This window comes from Populus nigra, chromosome 2 (genome assembly GCF_951802175.1).
Source record: "Populus nigra chromosome 2, ddPopNigr1.1, whole genome shotgun sequence".
In the NCBI taxonomy this organism is placed as follows: domain Eukaryota; kingdom Viridiplantae; phylum Streptophyta; class Magnoliopsida; order Malpighiales; family Salicaceae; genus Populus; species Populus nigra.
In genome coordinates this window covers 41,296,472-41,316,580 of record NC_084853.1, presented here as the reverse complement: position 1 = coordinate 41,316,580, position 20,109 = coordinate 41,296,472, and the positions used below count along the sequence as shown (strand labels likewise).

The 20,109-nt window shown below is 35.3% G+C and overlaps 3 protein-coding genes and 1 long non-coding RNA gene across 7 annotated transcripts; 2 read left to right on the top strand and 2 right to left on the bottom strand.

Moving 5' to 3' along the window:
* Positions 1 to 799: 799 nt before the first annotated feature.
* Positions 800 to 4,700, bottom strand: LOC133681595 (peptide chain release factor 1, mitochondrial). Of its 2 annotated transcripts, none has more exons than XM_062104680.1 (11): positions 4,293 to 4,700; positions 4,091 to 4,194; positions 3,892 to 3,990; positions 3,199 to 3,382; positions 3,011 to 3,059; positions 2,844 to 2,922; positions 2,613 to 2,687; positions 2,464 to 2,541; positions 2,027 to 2,185; positions 1,406 to 1,501; positions 800 to 1,322 (listed from the first exon to the last, which is right to left on the bottom strand). In XM_062104680.1, exons 1-11 carry the CDS (start codon positions 4,450 to 4,452, stop codon positions 1,128 to 1,130), a joined length of 1,278 nt encoding a protein of 425 aa, XP_061960664.1. In that variant the 5' UTR covers positions 4,453 to 4,700; the 3' UTR covers positions 800 to 1,127. The 2 variants fall into 2 exon arrangements, with proteins under 2 accessions (XP_061960664.1, XP_061960665.1); XM_062104681.1 differs by having other exon boundaries at positions 4,091 to 4,191; positions 4,293 to 4,699.
* Positions 4,701 to 5,276: 576 nt separating this feature from the next.
* Positions 5,277 to 6,235, top strand: LOC133683128 (uncharacterized). 2 transcript variants are annotated; one of them, XR_009836754.1, is made up of 3 exons: positions 5,277 to 5,660; positions 5,835 to 5,863; positions 6,207 to 6,235. It is a non-coding gene; the product is annotated as an uncharacterized LOC133683128 (long non-coding RNA). The 2 variants fall into 2 exon arrangements; XR_009836755.1 differs by having other exon boundaries at positions 6,202 to 6,229.
* Positions 6,236 to 7,060: 825 nt separating this feature from the next.
* On the top strand, positions 7,061 to 12,031 carry LOC133683127 (uncharacterized). Of its 2 annotated transcripts, none has more exons than XM_062106656.1 (8): positions 7,061 to 8,446; positions 8,548 to 9,234; positions 9,318 to 9,401; positions 9,640 to 9,715; positions 9,844 to 10,160; positions 10,281 to 10,482; positions 11,245 to 11,271; positions 11,456 to 12,031. In XM_062106656.1, the coding sequence occupies exons 1-6, from the start codon at positions 7,097 to 7,099 to the stop codon at positions 10,473 to 10,475; spliced, it is 2,709 nt and encodes a 902-aa protein (XP_061962640.1). In that variant the 5' UTR covers positions 7,061 to 7,096; the 3' UTR covers positions 10,476 to 10,482; positions 11,245 to 11,271; positions 11,456 to 12,031. The 2 variants fall into 2 exon arrangements, with proteins under 2 accessions (XP_061962640.1, XP_061962641.1); XM_062106657.1 differs by having other exon boundaries at positions 11,362 to 12,031.
* A 3,136-nt stretch (positions 12,032 to 15,167) lies between these two features.
* Positions 15,168 to 19,122, bottom strand: LOC133683148 (pto-interacting protein 1-like). Its single transcript, XM_062106680.1, has 8 exons — positions 18,921 to 19,122; positions 18,156 to 18,266; positions 17,645 to 17,895; positions 17,432 to 17,558; positions 16,469 to 16,742; positions 15,929 to 16,061; positions 15,722 to 15,808; positions 15,168 to 15,461 (listed from the first exon to the last, which is right to left on the bottom strand). The coding sequence occupies exons 2-8, from the start codon at positions 18,238 to 18,240 to the stop codon at positions 15,330 to 15,332; spliced, it is 1,089 nt and encodes a 362-aa protein (XP_061962664.1). The 5' UTR covers positions 18,241 to 18,266; positions 18,921 to 19,122; the 3' UTR covers positions 15,168 to 15,329.
* Positions 19,123 to 20,109: the final 987 nt, after the last annotated feature.

Below are 20,109 nucleotides of genomic sequence, written 5' to 3'. Positions count from 1 at the left end.
ACACCATACCCCACTTGTATGGCAATTTTCATCCTATGGGTTTGGCTTCTCAAAGGTCCTAACCTTTGGTTTTTTCTTTTGAGATACAACAAATCATGATTTGTTATCTTCTAATGTTCTTTGGGGTTCGAGATAAGATTAAGAACCATCAATTTTATCATCCACTTGCCTGTCGGGTGCACTATAATTACATTCCTTCTCCTGACTGGAAGAGAGGATGACCTTTTAGCGTTGTCTATCCTTGAAGCAAGTAGGTTGGTGGGGTAAGGATTATCGCCTGGAGATCATAAATTCTGCCCGCCTAATTAGCAGCCCTGATTGAGCTTGTCGTTTTGAACGACCGGCAAGGAAGAAGGAATGTTTTCTGTCAACAACTGCTCCCGTCATGTTACAGTCATCCATTGCTGCCACAATGAATCCCACATGAACTCTTACAGAAATTGAACAACCTACAAGAAGGAAAATATGATACAGAACCTAGTCATGGGCTAGGATTGGAGTAACGGCCCATGAAAGAATACACACCTCCCCTTCATTTTCCTTTGAGAATTGCAAGGTTACGACACGCACAAGAAAAACAAAAGACGAAAAAAAAAGAGCTCCGTCTAGGAATGTCATGGTTTTTTCATTTGTAGAAAGACATCGTCGAAGCAAGCTTTTCCTGGACGATATTTGATGGGTGTAGATACGATCAATAACTTATTTTTCATTTACAAGAGATCAAGAATTTCCAGATGGTTTGCCAAACTACGAAGGGGGGAATTAAGAGCAACACAAGGTAGGACAAGGTCCACAAGAATGCCAGCAAGGATTTACTGTTCATAGTTCAGATTCAGAAGTGAAAAAAAATCGAGATACATGACGTGATAGTGCAATGCACGATGTAAGCGCTGAAAGATACAATCAGTTTCGAGCAACATAAAATAATGACTTCATCTCTCACTTATCTAAAAAATCATAAATTTATTATGAAAAAATAAAATACACCAGTTAGGGGCTCGGCACTGAAATATGGGATAAATAACGAGTCTACCGCAACCAATTAGGGGCTCAGCACCAATTCGGCGAACACTCCCCACGAAATAACACCAACAAAAGGAGGTCCAGCGTCCAGGGTTTGGCCAACTTCACTCAATAGAACCAAATGATGCAATTGCATCCATTTCCTGCTGTAGAAGAAGAGCATCAATGAAGACATCCAGACTCTCGCCCTGCATCACATCATTTATTGAATGATGAGTGATGCCAACACGATGATCAGTGACACGTCCTTGAGGAAAGTTGTATGTTCTGATGCGTTCAGATCTGTCTCCACTACCAATCTGTTCAACAATGCATAAGATTTCCAAATCACTTGAGAAAAAAGACAAACCTAGCAAACAAGTATCTCATAGTTGTTCTAAACCTGCTCTGATCGAAGTCTTGATCTACTCATATGAAGTCTTGACCTTTCCATTTCATACAGCTTTGCACATAGCACTTTGAGGGCTTTTGATTTATTCTATGAAGAGCCAGAAAGCAGCAATATAATAAGTGAACCTTTGACAGTTAAAATCATATGCTTGTTGCTTCATTGCTTGGAAAAATAGCAGAAACAGAACGAGCCATTATTAAAAGCACTGATACATTAGCAACTTAGTGAGTGGTTTGAAATAGTTACAACCCATAATTCATCCTTCCAATTGATCCTGAAAAGCAAAAATTAAAAGGCAGAAATTGACAATGGAGTGTGTTTGAGAACGCTGGTCGAGTGCCAGATCCAAGGTAACTTTTAATGATTGGATGCTCAAAGCATCCATTTGTATGCTATTTGTGGTTCAATAACCAGATCCTCCACTCCTCCATTTAATCAAATTACCATTGGTGGCCTGAAGAATCTACTGTTAAATTAGGAAACGAGTATGCAATACATCTGCAAGCTTAAGTAAAGATTGTCTCAAATAAATGTAATGAGGAGGCCAGTTGCAACCCAAAGATCCGAAACACTCAGAAACCAAAACAGTAGTAATCAATGAAAATCCTTTACCATATGCTGGGATCGTTCATCTTGTATGGAAACCGTTATCCCGGTTGGAAGATGAGTTATTCTAACAGCACTATTGGTGGTATTTGCATGCTGACCGCCAGAACCACCAGATCTATACGTGTCAATTCTCAAATCTTCATTCCTCAAATGAAGGTCCACCTGCAGAAGCCCCAAAAACAATAAATCAAAAGAAGTCCAAAATCCAATCATATTGGAACTGAAAAATAAAAAAAGATCAATGAGAGGGCAAAAACGAGATGTATACTTCCAAATACAATAATGACCAAAGACCATGAATAGGCAGTAATTGTGGCCATTATGATGACCACATTGCTCTTCCTTATAAATGCTTAGATGCTAACAAACCAGCCTCAAGTGATAAATTTTCAAAATCTTCCAAATAACATATTGCAGGATATCATTTACAGATTTAGCACCTCATCAGCTTGAGGAAGGATAGCAACAGACACAGCACTAGTGTGAACACGACCCAACTTCTCTGTCACTGGAACACGCTGCCAAAAGCAAACTATCTGTCACTTATGTTACAAGCCATGCATAGTTTATTGGACAGTAGTAATGAGACCTGAACTCTGTGAATTCCACTCTCAAATTTGAGTTTCCCAAAGACATCAGCTCCTGAGATTGCTGCACTAGCTTCCTGCCAAGCAGAAGCAGAAGTGATATCTGTCAGACAGCCACAAGATGAACTCCCCTTAAAATGTGATATTCAAAACTGAAATCCTCTGCAGAAAAAAAATGAGCTGGAATGGATACAACACACACACAGATCGTTCAACAAAGGAAGGAAGCATACCTTATATCCTTTCAAATCAGATTCTGTTATATATACCACTTCAAATTTCCAACCGTTATTCTGAGAGAATCTCTCATACCTGTTATAATTTAAACAAGGTCTCTGTTCTCAAAAGAGGACTTGGGAATCATAAATAGTTACAATACTAACATGTTCCAACATCTTACATTTTGAATATATCCATCGCAAATAAAGAAGCCTCTTCCCCTCCAGATCCTGATTAAAACTTGTCAGATTCAAGAGTATAAATAGAATAGATGGAGAAATGCAGAAAAACTGCTTAATGGTTCTGACACCAAAACCATAGGTGTAAGTGAAATATAACTTCTAATGCTATCTATAGATGTATTGTTACCTGCTCTCACCTCCAAAATGCAGTCCCTCTCATCAGCATCATCCCTGGGAAGCAATGACTTCAGCAGCAAATTCTGCAGTCTTTTCTCTTCTTCCATGGCCTGGCTCAATTCCTCGTTTGCCATATCAAGCATGTCTTTATCTTCTGGGCATTCAGTCATCAGTGATCTCAAACCATCAATCTCCTAGAAAGTTAAAAAAGCAAACCTCATACATACAATGTCTTGTCCCCCAAAGTAACCAGTACAAAATGTTTGAAGCAAGCGAGGCCCATATCCAATTAAAAAAAACAAGGCAGATTTCCAAATGGGTGTTCTTGTATTGATTGCTACTTTGTTAATCTTACTGATTAGCATACCCATTGTTTTCTCTTCTCCTGATGTTTAGTGAGACATAAACTTACTTGAAATGACCGGCATCTTTTGGTGACTAGTTTTGGTTGCGTACTAACTTATTTGAGAAAAATTGCAAAAGCATGCCTTTTTTCGGGACTTTGGACTCTAATGGTTGAAACTTGAAGCACCCTAAGCAACTAAAACGATATTACTTTAAACACAAGATTAGAGGATGATATGTTTGGTTCCTCTAGTTATTGCTGAAAAGCAAAAACGATAAGACAAGAATACATAAAATTATATTTCCTGTTCCTATAAGAGCATTCTCCATGATAGCCGAGAGATTGTGTAAACAGTACCTTCTGTTTGGTCCTGAGGTAGGTTATAAGTTCCATTGAACCCCTGAGTTTCCGAAGCTCTTTATTTGCCCTCGAAAATTCTGTAGGTGAGGCTTCTGGCTGTCGTCAATCAAAATACAAAGACATCATTTGACAACAATAAATGCAGTGTTCTTTTTTAAAAAAGAAAAGAAAAGAAAAGAAGCATAAATTAAATGACCTGGTTCATGAAATTCTCAAGACAAGCACTCCTGTGTTCAATAGCGGATAGTCTTTGTTCCATTATTCTAATTAGGTTCGGGGACAACTGCAGTTGCGATTCTGCTTTGATGCCCAAAGGAAAAATAAAAAGAAAAAAAATCATAATCTTTCTTTCAGATTTTAAAAAGAAAAAGGAAAGAGAAAGAAAGAAAAGGACGGACCAGTGGAGTAATAGCGAGAAAAATGTTTGGGAATTGGGGACTGGAGAAAGGATGTTCGATTCCAATGATTTGTGTTTCGCCCCGATTGGATAAGCTTCTGCTTTAACAAATTGAAGCTCCACTTAAACCCTACCCCTCCTCCTCCATGAATTCTTCTCATTTTGTACTAGTAGTGATTCGCGAGTCTTTCTCTGGAAGCAGGAGGTGAAATGAGGTGAGTGACGCGCTCTGTCTCGGCTTCCTACGCCTTCCTAAGCCGCAAAGAATAAGATGTTCCACAGCACCCTCGGCGCCCGCTGCCGTGCTTGCATAAACAAACACCAAACTGCACTTGAATATTTTTTTGTCTCACAACACACCGTCTCCTTCGCTAAACGTAACCTCCATTCCTTTGGTAAGCAAGACAGGCTTGTGAGAGCCCATGACCAACCCGTTCGTTCGGATTAGAAACAATGAACTGATACTGGTCCTGGGCCTGGGCCTGGTCCTGGTCCTGGTCCTGGTCCTGGGCCTCGGTATTAAATTTTCATTCAAAACATGACGTCAGAAGAGAGAAAAGTCCAACAAAAAAGGTCAAACACACACATGCTTCGTGGTCATGTCACCGCGCATCCTAATAGACAACTCCCATGCCCTCTATATTTTCATCCTCAATTAAGAACCAAACACCTGTCCTGCAGAGGTAGCCTGTACATAATTTTGCCACTTGCATGACAGCAAAAAAGAAATACGGCTACAAATTATCTAAAGAAAACTAAATTCCTAGATATAAAATAAAAAGAAATTAATTTGTTTTTGTTTATTAATTTATTTGAGAAAAGGAGAGAGATAAACCCTTTTATTAAATAAGAAAGAAAAGAAGCAGCAAAGACCAACAACAGCCCCCCAAAAAGGAGATTATTACAGAAAGAAATGCAGGGCGATGAGGAGAGGGTCTTGGTAGGCTTCCCCCCCAATTCCCGCCCCACTCTCTCTCAGGTCAAATCTCTCTCTCTCCCCTTCAATTTCTTATTTTAACACCGCACCCAATCCCTTAATTGTTTCTCTTCCGAATCCATAAGCTGCTATATTTTCTTATGAGCTCTACTAATTAATTAAGAAAATTGCTAATTCTAGGGTTTGAATACATAATCAACAATTGAACTTTCTTTGATGTTCGATTGCTGGTTTTTAAGCTAAGCTCTTTGGGCCATTTCGCTTTGTTTTCTTCATTCATCGCTTCTTGTTGTCAAATTAACATTTTATTTTTGTGTGTGTGCTCTTCTTATGTGTTAGGTTAAAGCTGCATACAGAAAGAAAGTATGGGAATCTCATCCTGACCTCTTTCCTCTTTATGAAAAGCCCGGTGCCGAGTCAAAGTTCAAGTTGGTAATTAAGAATTCATATACCTTCCTTTTTTTATTTTTCTTTTTGTAAAATAATGTCATCAAGTCTTTAGTTTCTGTGCATGTGCATATCGTGCCAGGTAATCCTTGTTCTTAATTCTCTTCTTGGTTCTGACTGCTTCTTATTTTTTTTCTTTTTTTTTTGCATTTCCTGCAGATTTCAGAAGTACACTTACTTGCAGACTGGTAATTCTTGTATCCTTTTGTATTATGAGATATATCGAAAAACATAAATCATGGTTTGCAAGCTCTGAAAAATGGACTAGAAAATTTAGTGGAAGTGGATGTACCTGCATTATTATTCTCATGATTTTTGCTTATCTGTATTTGATATTTGAGATATTGATTGACTTTGAATAGAAACTTCGAGAAATACTATGTGTCATTTCATGCTGTGTTTTTCTGTCTGCCTGCTGAGACCACCTTGTTGTAGTAAATTGGCTGTTTGACTTTTTTTTGTTTTAATGTTCATTGCTTGCTCTTTGGGTTCTCAACTCACTGGTTACTGTATTTTTGGTAACTAGCACAGGGTTATCTGAAAGAGCCATTTTATGGTTTTGACTTTTGAGGAAGAAACACAAGTCAACTAGGTTTTGACGTAGATGCAGCAGGAGACTCTGGAGAAAGGATTTACAGGGTAATAACAAGGTAATATATTCTATTACTGAATTTCTTTCCTATTTCCTTGCTGCATGCTATTCATGAAACTCAGAAGTCAGAATTGCCTATTCTATCTTCTTTTGATTTATTTTTTTTATTCTGTAGATGTGGCCGGTGTTGGTATTTTAGCAAGTGTCATATTTTCTCTGCTGAAGTACTGTCATTGGAAAGACTTTATCTTTCACATGGAATTCTATACAAATCTGGCAGAATATGTGAAATATTCGTTGTTGGTGTTAAAGATTTTGTTTTAGTTTGTTTTAAGACTGAAATTCATGTCAAGTTGAAGTCCCTAATTTGTGTTCCACCACCAGATTCATCACCCATTTGGTTAACCTAGCTTGTCTCTGGGATAATAATTTGTTCAGCCATGCTCATTTTATCTTAGCCGGATCTTTTTTTCTTCATCTTTTTTAATGTTACAAAAAGACCAGTGATAATATGGAGGGTTTTACAGATTTGCACATCCTTTTTCAACATTTGCCAGTAAACTAGAAGTACCAATCCCATGAGCATATCAGGAGATGATTTTATTATAGTGTATATCTCTTTTGTTGCAATATTATTGTTTCTGAGTTGGGAATGCTCCTTTCTCTGGTGCTTCCCCCCCCCCCCCCCTCCAAGTAAATTATCAGTTGCTCAACAATTTAAAATTGCTGGTAATAAATGTTTCATTTCTTATAGCTGTTTGTTTATTTTAATGCTTCTTTGAATATAACAGTCAAGGATATAAGCTGCTGCTGCAGTGCTGATTGCCAAATGTTTGAAGAAATGGCTCCACTTCGGTCCTCAGGATATATTGATCCTGGATGGGAGCATGGCATTGCTCAAGATGAAAGAAAGAAGAAGGTCAAATGCAACTACTGTGGGAAAATAGTCAGCGGTGGAATATTCAGGTTGAAGCAACATTTAGCTAGAATTTCTGGTGAAGTTACTCACTGTGTTAAGGTTCCTGAGGAAGTATGCTTCAATATGAGAAAAAACCTGGAAGGATGCCGTTCAGGTCGAAAACGAAGGCAAACTGAATATGAACAGGCATCTTTAGCTTTCCACTCTAATGAATATGATGACATGGAAGAAGCTTCTTGTAGTTACAAACAAAAAGGCAAAAGGGTGGTGGGTGACAAGAACTTGGTTATAAGGTTTGCTTCTCTTCGATCCTTAGGATATGTGGACCCGGGCTGGGAACACTGTGTTGCTCAAGATGAAAAGAAGAAAAGGGTGAAGTGCAACTACTGTGAAAAAATTATTAGTGGAGGCATAAACCGATTTAAACAACATCTGGCTAGGATCCCTGGGGAAGTTGCCTACTGTGACAAGGCACCTGAGGAAGTGTACCTTAGAATCAAGGAGAACATGAAATGGCACCGTACTGGAAGAAGGAATCGGAAACTTGAATCTAAAGACATATCCACTTTCTATACCAACTCAGACAATGAGGAGGAAGAGGAGGAACATGAGGGAGGGTTGTTGCAATATTCAAGTAAAGATTTGCTGGTCATTGATGATAAATTTTCTGACAATGACATCAGAAATAACATCAAGGGGAGGTCCCCTGGTAGCAGCAGCAATGGTGCTGAACCACCAATGAAAAGATCAAGATTGGATTCAGTGTTTTTGAAGTCTCTTAAAAGCCAAACATCATCACACTACAGGCAAACAAAAGCAAAGATGGGTTTTGAGAAGAAAGCTCGAAAGGAAGTGATCTCTGCTATCTGCAAATTCTTTTATCATGCAGGATTGCCTTCAAATGCAGCAAATTCCCCATATTTCCACAAAATGCTGGAGTTGGTTGGCCAGTATGGGCCAGGTCTGCAAGGTCCTTCCAGCCGACTGATATCTGGTCGATTTCTTCAGGATGAGATCACTACCATTAAAGAGTATCAAGAAGAATTTAAGGCATCTTGGATGATTACTGGTTGTTCTATTGTGGCTGATAGTTGGAATGATCTCCAGGGTAGGACATCAATAAACCTTTTGGTCTGTTGTCCCCGAGGTGTATATTTTGTTTCTTCTGTTGATGCCACTGATATAATAGAAGATGCCGCCAGCCTTTTCAAGTTGTTGGACAAGGTGGTGGAAGAGATTGGTGAGGAAAATGTTGTTCAGGTAGTTAAACATCTCTTTCTAATATTTCTCTTGTTGCACTGTTTCAAATGTACTCATAAATGGATGCCTAATTAGCTGTTTTCTTCTTGCTTCCATCACAGGTAATCACTAAGAACACTGCCAGTTTTAAGGCCGCTGGGAAGATGCTAGAAGAGAAAAGGAGAAATTTATTTTGGACACCATGTGCTATCCATTGCATTGATCAAATGGTAGAGGATTTTTTGAATATAAAATGGGTAGGAGAGTGCGTAGATAAAGCTAAAAGAGTTACAAGGTTCATTTACAACAATACTTGGTTGTTGAATTATATGAAGAAAGAGTTCACAAAGGGACAGGAACTTCTCAGGCCAGCTGTTACTAAATATGGCACTACATTCTTCACTTTACAAAGTATTTTGGACCAAAGGGTGGGTCTTAAGAGAATGTTCCAATCAAATAAATGGATATCCTCTCGATTTACCAAATCAGATGATGGTAGAGAAGTCGAAAAAATTGTCTTAAATTCCACATTCTGGAAGAAGATACAGTATGTGATAAAATCTTTAGAACCAGTTGCACTTGTTCTTCAGAAGATAGATAGTGATGAAACCCAATCAATAGCACATATATATAATGACATGTGTAGAGCTAAACATGCAATTAAAGCTATTCATGGGGATGATGCACGAAAATATGGACCTTTCTGGAGTGTGATAGAAAACCAATGGAGCTCCTTGTTTCACCACCCTCTTTATGTGGCTGCTTACTTTCTTAATCCATCTTACCGCTATCGTCCTGATTTCCTATTGGTATGAGCTATGTTAACTACATCCCTTTTAGTTTTAAGCTTATTGCCATTCCGTCTTGTCCTTATTTCATTTATTTGTTATAGAATCCTGAGGTTATTCGTGGTCTAAATGAATGCATTGTTCGATTAGAAGCTGACACCGGGAAAAGAGTTTCTGCATCCATGCAGGTAATGTGCCTTTTCTTTTTTTCTTTTTGGTTGTTGTTGTATCATTTTTTAGGACTGGACTAATGTTAGAGCTATATTTGTTTAGTTACTTGGCGTCTGAAGGTTGGGCTTCCGTTAATTTGTGCTGCATTAAATGATGCCACAAAATGCAGCCAAATCTGTTTTTTTCATTTTCATCAATTTTAGTTTTATTATGTATTCTTAATTTTGTTGATCTTCTGTTGTGTGACCCAAGCAGATACCTGATTTTGTGTCTGCCAAAGCGGATTTTGGAACTGATTTGGCTATAAGTACTAGAATGGAGCTCAATCCAGGTAATGTTGGCTGAGATGCCATGCATCTTAATTAAGCATAAATTGAATTCTCTAGTGTGATTTCTCTTGTATTATTATACAAAATCAAGGAGTGATCTAAACGCGTACACTTGTCAATTTCTTATTAGCTGCATGGTGGCAGCAACATGGGATAAATTGCTTGGAGCTTCAACGAATTGCCATTCGCATGCTAAGCCAGACATGCTCATCTCTTGTATGTGAACACACGTGGAGTATATATGATCAAGTTCACAGTAAAAGGCATAGTAGTGTGTCTAGGAAGAGATGGAATGAGCTTACCTATGTCCATTACAATTTGCGACTAAGAGAACGACAACAAGGAAGAAAGCCTGGTGATGTGATCTCATTTGACAATTTAATTACAGAAAACATACTGGATGACTGGCTTGTGGAGTCAGACAAACAACCCATGCAAGAAGACGAGGTACCTCGAATTATATCTACTTTTTCTCCAAAAATTCTTTTTTTTCCTTTTATTTTGCACACTGCCTTGATTCTTCACGGAGTGCTTGAGAACTTCCTGAGACCTCTCATCCTGTTTTAGGAGATCCTTTATAATGAGATGGAACAATTTGATGGAGACGTAATGGATGAGAATGACCATCAAGAAAAGAGACCTGCAGATATGGTGACATTGGCAGGGGGGGTACTTGAGCCTTTGGATGTTATTCCTACTGCCGGAGGAGTTACCACAGAAGATGACGGTCTTGATTTTCTTGATGATGATTTGACAGATTAGTTAATATGTATGTGGCTCATCAAACCTGGAGTAAGCTGTGAGATACACATTTAATAGTTTGATAACAAAGTGAATCGGTATCATCATAGACCAAAGTTTTGTCATATTGTATTTTGTTATGTGTTGTGTGATTGTTAAGGTCTTCATAGAGTCCTAATTGATGCGGTCTCATTTCCAGGTTGTCTTCCCCTATGCTGATTTCTATCTTTTATTTCTTCCTCACAATAGCTGATCCACCTATCTAACCTGTTTTTATTGTCTCCATCGTTCAATCAAATTGGTTTGTTTGATTTGTTTTTTTAACTCTTATTTGCTTGGTAAGTATGTTCTGAATTTGGTATTTTGATGTTGTTGACAGTATAGGTCCACTTGTCTATGATGCACTTCTGCCTATTCTCATTTGACATGCACGTATTTTTTTAACTCTTATTCTTTTGTTTATTTTAGTAATATGAGTGAATGCCTCTCGTATTAAAACTACAGATTCATATTGATGGTTGGGGGTCTAGTTCCTGAAAAAACATTTACCCAAACATTGGAAATGAAATTCCATTTGCTTTAAAAATCAAATGAATGCCCTTGAGTTTTTTTGTTGGGGATCATTCAGTCGGAGTGTCTTATTGGACCATGCCCTTCGGATGAGTTTGCAAACCACAATTCATGCTTTAATAGCCTTGTTCCGAAGATTATGAAGCGGTTGATTAGCTAAACAGCTGACAACCAATGAGACTGAGTTGTTATTAAGAGTTTCATTTTATGGCTACCGCAGGTGCAAAAGGAGAAGGTTCAGCTTCAGGTAACTTTGCTTTTAAACTTACTTGCAAGTTCGTTTTCTTTCCTTCTCTTTTTAATTATTCCTCTATCAAACATGATCTGTCTTGTTTAGCTACCTATGCTCGAGTTGTGAAGACTGGAGTGCCAAGAGCACATGGTGGAAGAAGTAATCGTGCTCTGATTCAGATCCCTTTTTTTTTACTCAGGGAACAGCTGGACTGGGGAGGTTAAATGCCACCTCGTGATTACCAGTGTCAACCCAAAGGATTGCCAATTTTCTAGCCAGAAGCTTTATGTCTGGAGTATGTGGTCACATCAATCTTTGATTGTTTTGCTTCTCAGGGCTCACAAAAAGCAGAGCGAGGTCCCATGCATGGCCAAGTCTAGAATTCCAGGAAGTAGTGTATCATTGATCATTTGACCAGTAACACAAATTAAAGGAGGAGAAACCGAAACGAAGCTCAACTCGGATAAAGGAACAATAAAAAGTATCCTTGAACACGGATTCCCAATGCTCCATAGGATTATGATTTATGATTACAAATAATTCCAGGTAAAAAGACCGTTTTCAGCGACGTGCTCGCTGAAGTGTATATTTACGAAGTACTGTTCAAGATGAACCGACTCAGTGCTCACCAAGATCAGCAAGCCTTGTTCGAATAGTCTCTATTACAAAGATACTCAAGCGTTAATTTCGATATAAATGTGACGAAGTTCCTTCAAATACATGTTGATGTACAAGACATTGTTTTCTGCTAAGCTATGGTAAATCTATTTATATACTCAATTTTATAATAAAACGAAATCGTAAGAGAGACAAAATTAAAGACATTTGGGAGAATGTTGGCAAAGTCAAGGGCTAAGGAGCTACTCAAAAATGGAGTCAAGCTCTAATTTTCTTGAAAAACTAGTCAAAAAGAAAACTTAAATTACTGTTCAAAAGCAATATTTTTCTATCCAGAAAAATAAAAAAAAAAAACTAGTTTTACACTTTTTCAAATTTATTCCGAGTATGGAAAACATATTTTAGAAGCTCTTCATAGTTTTTTTATTTTTCATGTTTTTTAAATGAAGAAAAAACATGAGCAATAGTCTTTTTTTTTCTTTTATATACAATTTAGCAATGTAAAATTTTAAAATTGATTTTTATATATTTTCATAATTAATGTTTATTATAAACATAATATAAATATTTCTTTTTTAGTTAACAATATATTTTTCATCTTAATTTTTAACTTGAATGAAATAAAATTAATATTCTACAATACAAAAATATTAAGATGACTATTATAAATTATAGTTTTGATTTTTTTATGAAAAATAGTTGTAATCTTAATGTATTTCTTATTTTTTGGTGAAAACAATTATTTTTGTTTTAACAAATGAACAATTTTTTTTTAATTTTCATTAGAAAAAGGGTAAATGAAAAGGAAAACAAATACTAAAAAAGAAAAAAAAAATTTCTGTTAATGGATACATCCTAAAATTCTTGTCTAAATAAATTATAAGGTTTGTTAAACTAGTAAAATAAAGCATGTAATAGAACATGAAAAAGTGACCCAAAATAGCATATAATAATCATGAATCACCAAAAATACTTTATTGTGCATTTTTTCCCTCTAGAGTAATTGATGGAGGAGTTCCACAATTAATTTTGCATGTGGATGTTGATAACCTTTCATTTCAAAAAAAAAATATTATTCACATAAAAAAACTAGCAGAAATAGCACAATCTCAAAAAAATTAATACTTTATAAAATATCATGATTTTAAATTGTTGTAACTTAAGATGTTATGAAATAAAATCTAGCCTTTTCTTATTTCCCTCGACAAAAGCAATCCTCCTCTCTCATTAACCATCACACACTCCTTTTTTCTCTGAAAACAATTTATCTATAGCTATTTCTTTAGCCTTAAAATACATACAAAAAAAATAACATATAAATATTTTGTCATCTTAATTGAATAATAAAATTATTAAAATATTCTTTGAAGCAAAAAAAAACATTAAACATGGCATCAAGGGGTATTTTTTATTTTCACAATAGTTTTTTTGTTATTATAATTTAACTCGAGGGACAATTTGATATTTGATTAAATATAAAAAATAATAAACAATTAAAATACATGGTAAAACGATGAGAATAGCATTAAAATCAAACACAAATTAAGCATGAGGTTAAGGGGAGTTTTTTTTATTTTTCATAATGGTTTTTTTTTTAATTAGAAAGTCAGCTTAGAAATACTTTAGTATTTAGCTAAAAAAAAACAAAAAAAAAAACAGCTTGCGTGTGGCACATCCAGGGACGGGTGTGGCACCTCCAAGCGTCCAAAAATATCCTTCCATTGTGTTTTGTTCTTGTTGGTGCGGCGCGTTTAGCCAGTAGGTCTTTTTTCCCCCTTTTCTCTTTCTCCTCCCTTAAAAATTACAGCCTAGCCTCTTGGTTGTTAGTATTTCAACTTCAATTCTTGTTCTTTTGATTTATCATTTTTGGTCTTGTAAAAGTTTAATTTGTTTTTAATTTCATCCTTAAATCATAATTTACTAAATATTATATTTTCTGATTTGGTCCTTATTTTTTGGATTTCTAATTTGTTGACCTAGCCTTTTTGTAAAAGTTTTATTGTTTTTAATTTTATTTTTCGATTCAAATTGATAGTATTTTGTTTTCTAATTTGATCCTTATTTTTTTGAATTTTGTTTTTTTTTCTTGACTATTTTGTAGAAGTTATTATTCTTTTCAATTTCACCATTTAATTACAATATTGCTTTTATTTTTATGTCAATTTTGATCTTTATTTTTATTTGTTTTTGTCATTTTACTAAATTGATTTTTTTTTTAATTTTACATTTCAATTAAATATAAAATTTAATTTGTATTTTAATTTTAATCCTCGTTCTTTTAATTATTATTTTTTAAAAATCTTTTTGTATAATTAAATTTTTTTTTTCAATTTTATCTTTCCATGATTAAGAATTAAACTTTATAGTTTATTCATATTAAATGCTCCAAGTCATCATTCAGATCATGGGTTTGAAAAATTAATATGATTGTTTTAAAAAAAAATTTATAATTCTCTTTATTTTTTTTATCGAGAGTAATTTCAATTACATGATCTTGATCACAAATTTAACATAATAAGATATATCAAATTAACTCAATCGGTTACAAGTTTGTCATAACCAGTTTTTTAATTTTTTTTACCGGATTTCAGTACCCGAACATCATTTTATACATTTAAAATTATATCCAACCCCACTGCTAAACTGAAGCACCAAAGCTAGTGTGGCACTATTCTTTACCCTCCACTTTCATTGGGATATTTTCGGTAAAACTACCTTTTTGAACTCCAAAGTTTCTGTGGCAAATAATTCTCTTGTTTTTTCATGGTAAATCCCATTTTTGCTTGAGAGGAGGTACAGCAGTAGCTGTATTTCCTGAAGCAGCGATGCCCGTGGTCTCTGCTGAGACTAAATTATGGGTACCCAGTTTATACACCCACTTTCTGCTTATTTCCGAGCCTATCCTCAACCATTTCTTTCGACAGATAGACCCGTCATAAAATAGAAGGGGAAAAGGTGAGTAAGAAAAGGAGACGCCCATATGATGAAAACCCAGAAACATCAAGGCTCAGACAACTCAGCCCGTATGGAGTCTAAATACAAATTAAACCTAGCCCAAATAACTTCAATTGTTTTGACTTCTGCCGAGGCATATTTTCACGTAAACAATCTCATTTACAAGCTGGATAAGAATATCCTCTTACTTCACATCTGAGAGATGGTATAAAAAAAAGGAACTAGTAAACATGTAACAACTTTAAGAGTAAGAGAGGATATAATATGACTAACTGGGAAAGCCAACAAAAAAAAAGAGAGGAGGTAAAATCATATGACAAGATGGGCAGCTTCACACATGAAAAAAATAAAATCAAATGCATGTCAAATAATGGGAGCACAGGGAAAGGTGTCCAAATGTTTTGCTACATGCGCAAGTAACAAAACCTTGATATATTACGCTTGCATATGGATGCGCGCTTTTACATGCACTATCATACACTGAGGGTGTGGAGAAAGAATTACATGCCTACTGATTCTCCAGCAGGTCCTGGCCGGGCATTTAGCAGGGGCTGGAGGGCTTTAACCACAATACTCATGTTTGGCCGGAAATCAGCTTCGTATTGCACACACAAGGCAGCAACAGCAGCCATCTGTAATGAAGACACAGAGAGTTTAAAGGTAGCACTTGTAGATACCTGAGTCCAGCACCTTATATATGCCGTGAAGATTTCCACCTCATGAAGGCCACATGAATCACGTAGCAATGCAAAGCCCCATTTGAATAGGATGCAAATTAGTTTCTCATGGCAGTTTTGGAGACAATTGAACAAATTGACGAGCTGATTTTTAAATTATAGAAGTGTCCTTTTATTTGATTCACAAAGTAATTTTAGAAGGGTGAAGTAAATACCTTTGCAACTGCCTTGAGCGGGCACTCTCCTTGTAATCTTGCATCAACACACTGCTTAACCTTGTCCTCACTGAGTTTTGGTGTAGCCTGACACGTGAAAAAACTCAGTAGTCAGCCAGGATGAAGAGAAGAAGAAACATACAGGTTTCAAAAGCTTGAAAGTAGAGAATAAGTGCTAGCCAAGAGACAACAAATAGTGATTGGTACCCATGTCACTAGACTCTGCTGTCCACGTGGTAAAGTGTGATCAACAGGTTTCCTCCCAGTCAGAAGCTCAAGCAGGACAACACCAAAACTGTACACATCACTCTTTGCATTCAATTGTCCAGTCATTGCATATCTGCCAACCACAAAGATGGTCAATGCACAGCAATCAAGCCTTGCACTCTCACATCAAGATTTTGAAAGCGGGTTATCTTAGCAAATAAACTAATGTTTAAGTTGATAGCAGGGAAGGACACGAGGAAATCAAATTGTAACTACAATTTACAAGCTTTCAACTAAGAACAGTTATCAGAAACATACATGTTTTTTTTTCTTTTTCTAGCAAGCAATGGAGCATTACTCAATTTTAAGTTCCAAAAGGGAAACTAAATCATCAAGTAAAAATCTTAGATAGGTATCTAATAAGCAGCTTGGTCCTTTAGGTTCCTCATAACCACATATTAGAATACCAAAACAGCTTTTGACATGGTAAAACAAAGATGCAAAAATAACATAACCATAAATAATCAACCACTAGCTTACTCGGGAGCATGATAACCAAATGTTCCCAGAACTCGAGTGGAATGAAGACGTGCTGCCATATCAGGAGCTTGATTTGACAAATCAAAGTCGGCAATTTTTGCAACATCATCATCGAAAATAAGCACATTGCTGGACTTAATGTCACGATGAATGATGCGAGGATCAGCCTTCTCATGCAAGTATTCAAGCCCTTTTGCAGCGCCAACAGCAATTTTTACACGCTGTGGCCATGTAAGGACAGGACCAGGTTGTGCTCCTTTAACACCTTTCCTCCCTGATTAACGTTGACAACTAGAACATTAATCATGCAAGTAATATGAGCCAGTATTTTGTTGTTAGAGCCAAAGAATAAATGTGAGTGTTTGCACTTTTATAAAAGCATAGCAAATAATAACCAATTTCAATGTAAGAGCCAAAGAATACATGTGAGTATTTGAAATCTTATAAAAGCATTGTAAACACTCAACTCCAAGGTAGAAATACTTTCGTTAAAAATCATTTAATGTTGGTGTTTTGACATCTATTAAAATTTCAAGCAAGCAAATGCTGATGGATTTCCACCGGACCCTTTTTTTAATAGCCAAGGTTTTTATTGCTAGGTTTTGAAACCAGGAACATTTGCAATGCAATATGTGTCTACCACCCAAAGATTTTTTAGGCGTGCAAAATCAAATGAAAACAAGTTCACATGGCTAAAGAGTCCATCCATATCAAATAAAGATGCCATGTCATATGATTTTGCAATGATAAATGGTAGCTCTTTTCCTGATTACATAGAACAGCACTCAAAAAGAATGAGAACCATGATCAATTATGGATTCTAAAGGGATTAAAAAATCCTCCAGCTCTAAGCATATAAAACAGGTCAGTATCAGAAAAAAGTTGAAGTATTTGCACAAATGAAATGAACTATTAAACTTTCATATCAGAAGAATTGACACTGAAAGGCTTGATAAAAAATACCATGAAGAATATCATGAAGAGATCCGTTAGAAGCAAATTCATATGCGAGTACGCGGGAACCTCCATCTACACAATACCCAAGCAATTGTACGAAATTTTCATGCTTCAACCTTGAAACCATGGAGACCTGTTGAAGTCATACAAACATTTGATATGTAACTCCAAAGTTATAATTGAAATGGAAGATGCAACAATTTGGGATTTCAAAGAAACCTGGGCTAAGAATTCATCATCAGGTTGTTTGCTGGCATCTAATTTTTTTATTGCTGCAGCCTGCTCGCTTTTAAGAACACCATAATATACTCTTCCATATGATCCTTCTCCTATCAAAGAATCTGTCCCAAAGTTAACTGTTACTTCCTTTAGTTCATCCACTGATATTGCAGGGACTTCAATAGGCTGGATTTTAACAGCCTGAGGTCCCCTGGGAGCTGTTTCTGATGCATGATAATTTCCGACATGGCCTGCTTGGTCAAATTCAAATCAGTAAATAGAATCAATAATGATACCTGAATTCAAAAATGAAAGAGTAAACTTCTCACCAAAACAATTTATAAAAAAGGAACAAAATGCACATTTATTAATTGAAACCATACAGAGTGTTTTACACCATAAAAATCTTTTAAAGTTCATTCAGCAAATTCAAATTGATAAAGGTATCCATTAAATTGAAATAAATTACTCTTGCTACAACACTTCTAACTTCTTGGCAAGCAGATATTACCTGCTGAGCTTCTAACTGCATATGGACCTCCATTGTCAGCAGCTTTCTGGACGTCATCTTCTTCACAACAACCGAAGCAGCTCATGATTCAAAACCGTTATAAATCCCACTCTGCGACACCAACGATCATCAAAAAATACACAGAAACAAATAAAAATGGAACAGTAAATAGATCAGAAGAGCTAACGTGTACATGGTTATCATCACACAAATAATATGCTCAAAACAATAAGATTCCACTTGTATTTAAACCATGTCATGAGAAATGAGTTAATTCAAATTAAAACACATTTTAGATACCATGGGAACGAATTAACACAAGCGCATAAGATTGTCATCCACACTCCACAAAAAATGATCAAGTATTCTCTACAAAGGAGATCAATTTGGATTTAAAAATTAAAAATTAAATTAAAAGCAAGTGGGTATACCATGAAATTACTGGAATTCCACAATTCCCAGTTTCTCCAACTTTTCAACAACAAAAAATACCTCAGAATAATATTCGTAATTGAAACTGGCATATGAAACAGAGGTAACTGACTGTACTCCAAAAGTGCATAAAAATCGTTACATCAAATACTAATATTTACTACATAGTACCAAAAAAAATAAGATTAGAAGAATATTCAAGACATTCTTGAATTCAAGGTTTCGATTTACAAACAGAAAATGACCGGCAGATTAATCGCATGCAAACTCTAGTAATTAAGCATGATGAAAAAGAAATGAAAAATAAAAAAGGCTGAGCAGATGGATCCGTACAAATAACTGACGATTACTATGCTTGATCGGTGAGTACAGAGAGAGTGTGTAGGAGAGCAGGAGGATCTGAGAGGTGGAAGCCGGCTGGTGCGCAGGATAAGGCGAGATTGAGTGAGGAAAGAGAGATTTTTTCCTTTTTTACTTTGTTAGATTGAGTTCAAGTTGATACAGGAAAATTGCAAATTAATTAATAGATTTTTATTATTATTATTATTGTAATCTTGGTTTCCTTGTTTATGTTGGTCAGCTAGCTAGCCAGACTTGACTTTGGTGTTTCGCATTGAAATTAACTTCTTCTTTTATGCTGCTTTTTATTACGTGTTTTGAGTACAAAGAGTTTTGCATTACAGTCTTTTTTCTTATTGACATGGTTTTTAATATATTTTTTTCCTTTTTATTTTCTTATCAAATTACACTATTTCCATGATTTTTTTAAGCTATGTTATTTTGTCATTTAAAAAAATATGCTAATTTAAAAAAAAATCATCTGAATCTAATTTGATAGTGAGAGTAACGCCCGAATTTTTTAATATAATTTGCACATTTTTAAAATTAATATTTAAGTTGCTAATCAGGATTTATTTTTTAATTTAATAGTGTAAGTAACGCCATGAACTTCTTTTAATATAATTTTCACATTTTTAAAATTAATATTTGAGTTGCAAATCAAGATTTATTTTTTATTTTTCTGAAAAAAAAAACAGTTATAAAAATATACATAATCTATATGTGCAACCAAATTATAATTAAAGATATGTTCAAATTTTTAATTATTCTACATATATTTTTATTGTATAATTAGGTTTTAAAAATAAGAGTATTGAACTTAATGGAGTCCACAACACGGATCACAGGTTTAACAAATTGATCTAGATCAATCTAATACATCACTATCTCAATATTGAAAAAAATATCATTTTTTATTTTTTTAATGTTTTTTTGGATTTATTTTCTTTTTCAATTTCATTATTTGACATTAGTATTTTTTTTAAATGAAATTTGTGATTTTCTTTGCTTTCTTTTCTATTAGATTATCTTAATCTCGTGACCCGAGTCATGGGTTCGAAGGGTTAACACGAGTTAACTCGGGTCTTTTTACGATGTTGTTCTCTTCATTTAATATTTTTATGGTCTTGTACTTCAAAATTTTGTCCTCTTTAAAATTAATCCTCATTGTTTTTCATGTTTT

Excerpts from the sequence above, each read along its gene's own strand:
- LOC133681595 (XM_062104680.1), bottom strand. The coding sequence starts at position 4,452 with ATGAGAAGAATTCATGGAGGAGGAGGGGTAGGGTTTAAGTGGAGCTTC. Across the intron at positions 3,060-3,198 it reads CATTTTGGAGGTGAGAGCAG|GATCTGGAGGGGAAGAGGCT; the intron begins GTAACAATACAT and ends AGTTTTAATCAG. Across the intron at positions 2,923-3,010 it reads GCGATGGATATATTCAAAAT|GTATGAGAGATTCTCTCAGA; the intron begins GTAAGATGTTGG and ends AAATTATAACAG.
- LOC133683127 (XM_062106656.1), top strand. The coding sequence starts at position 7,097 with ATGTTTGAAGAAATGGCTCCACTTCGGTCCTCAGGATATATTGATCCT. Across the intron at positions 9,402-9,639 it reads GAGTTTCTGCATCCATGCAG|ATACCTGATTTTGTGTCTGC; the intron begins GTAATGTGCCTT and ends TGACCCAAGCAG. Across the intron at positions 10,161-10,280 it reads AACCCATGCAAGAAGACGAG|GAGATCCTTTATAATGAGAT; the intron begins GTACCTCGAATT and ends ATCCTGTTTTAG.
- LOC133683148 (XM_062106680.1), bottom strand. The coding sequence starts at position 18,240 with ATGAGCTGCTTCGGTTGTTGTGAAGAAGATGACGTCCAGAAAGCTGCT. Across the intron at positions 17,896-18,155 it reads TGCAGTTAGAAGCTCAGCAG|GCCATGTCGGAAATTATCAT; the intron begins GTAATATCTGCT and ends TTGACCAAGCAG. Across the intron at positions 17,559-17,644 it reads ATGATGAATTCTTAGCCCAG|GTCTCCATGGTTTCAAGGTT; the intron begins GTTTCTTTGAAA and ends TGACTTCAACAG.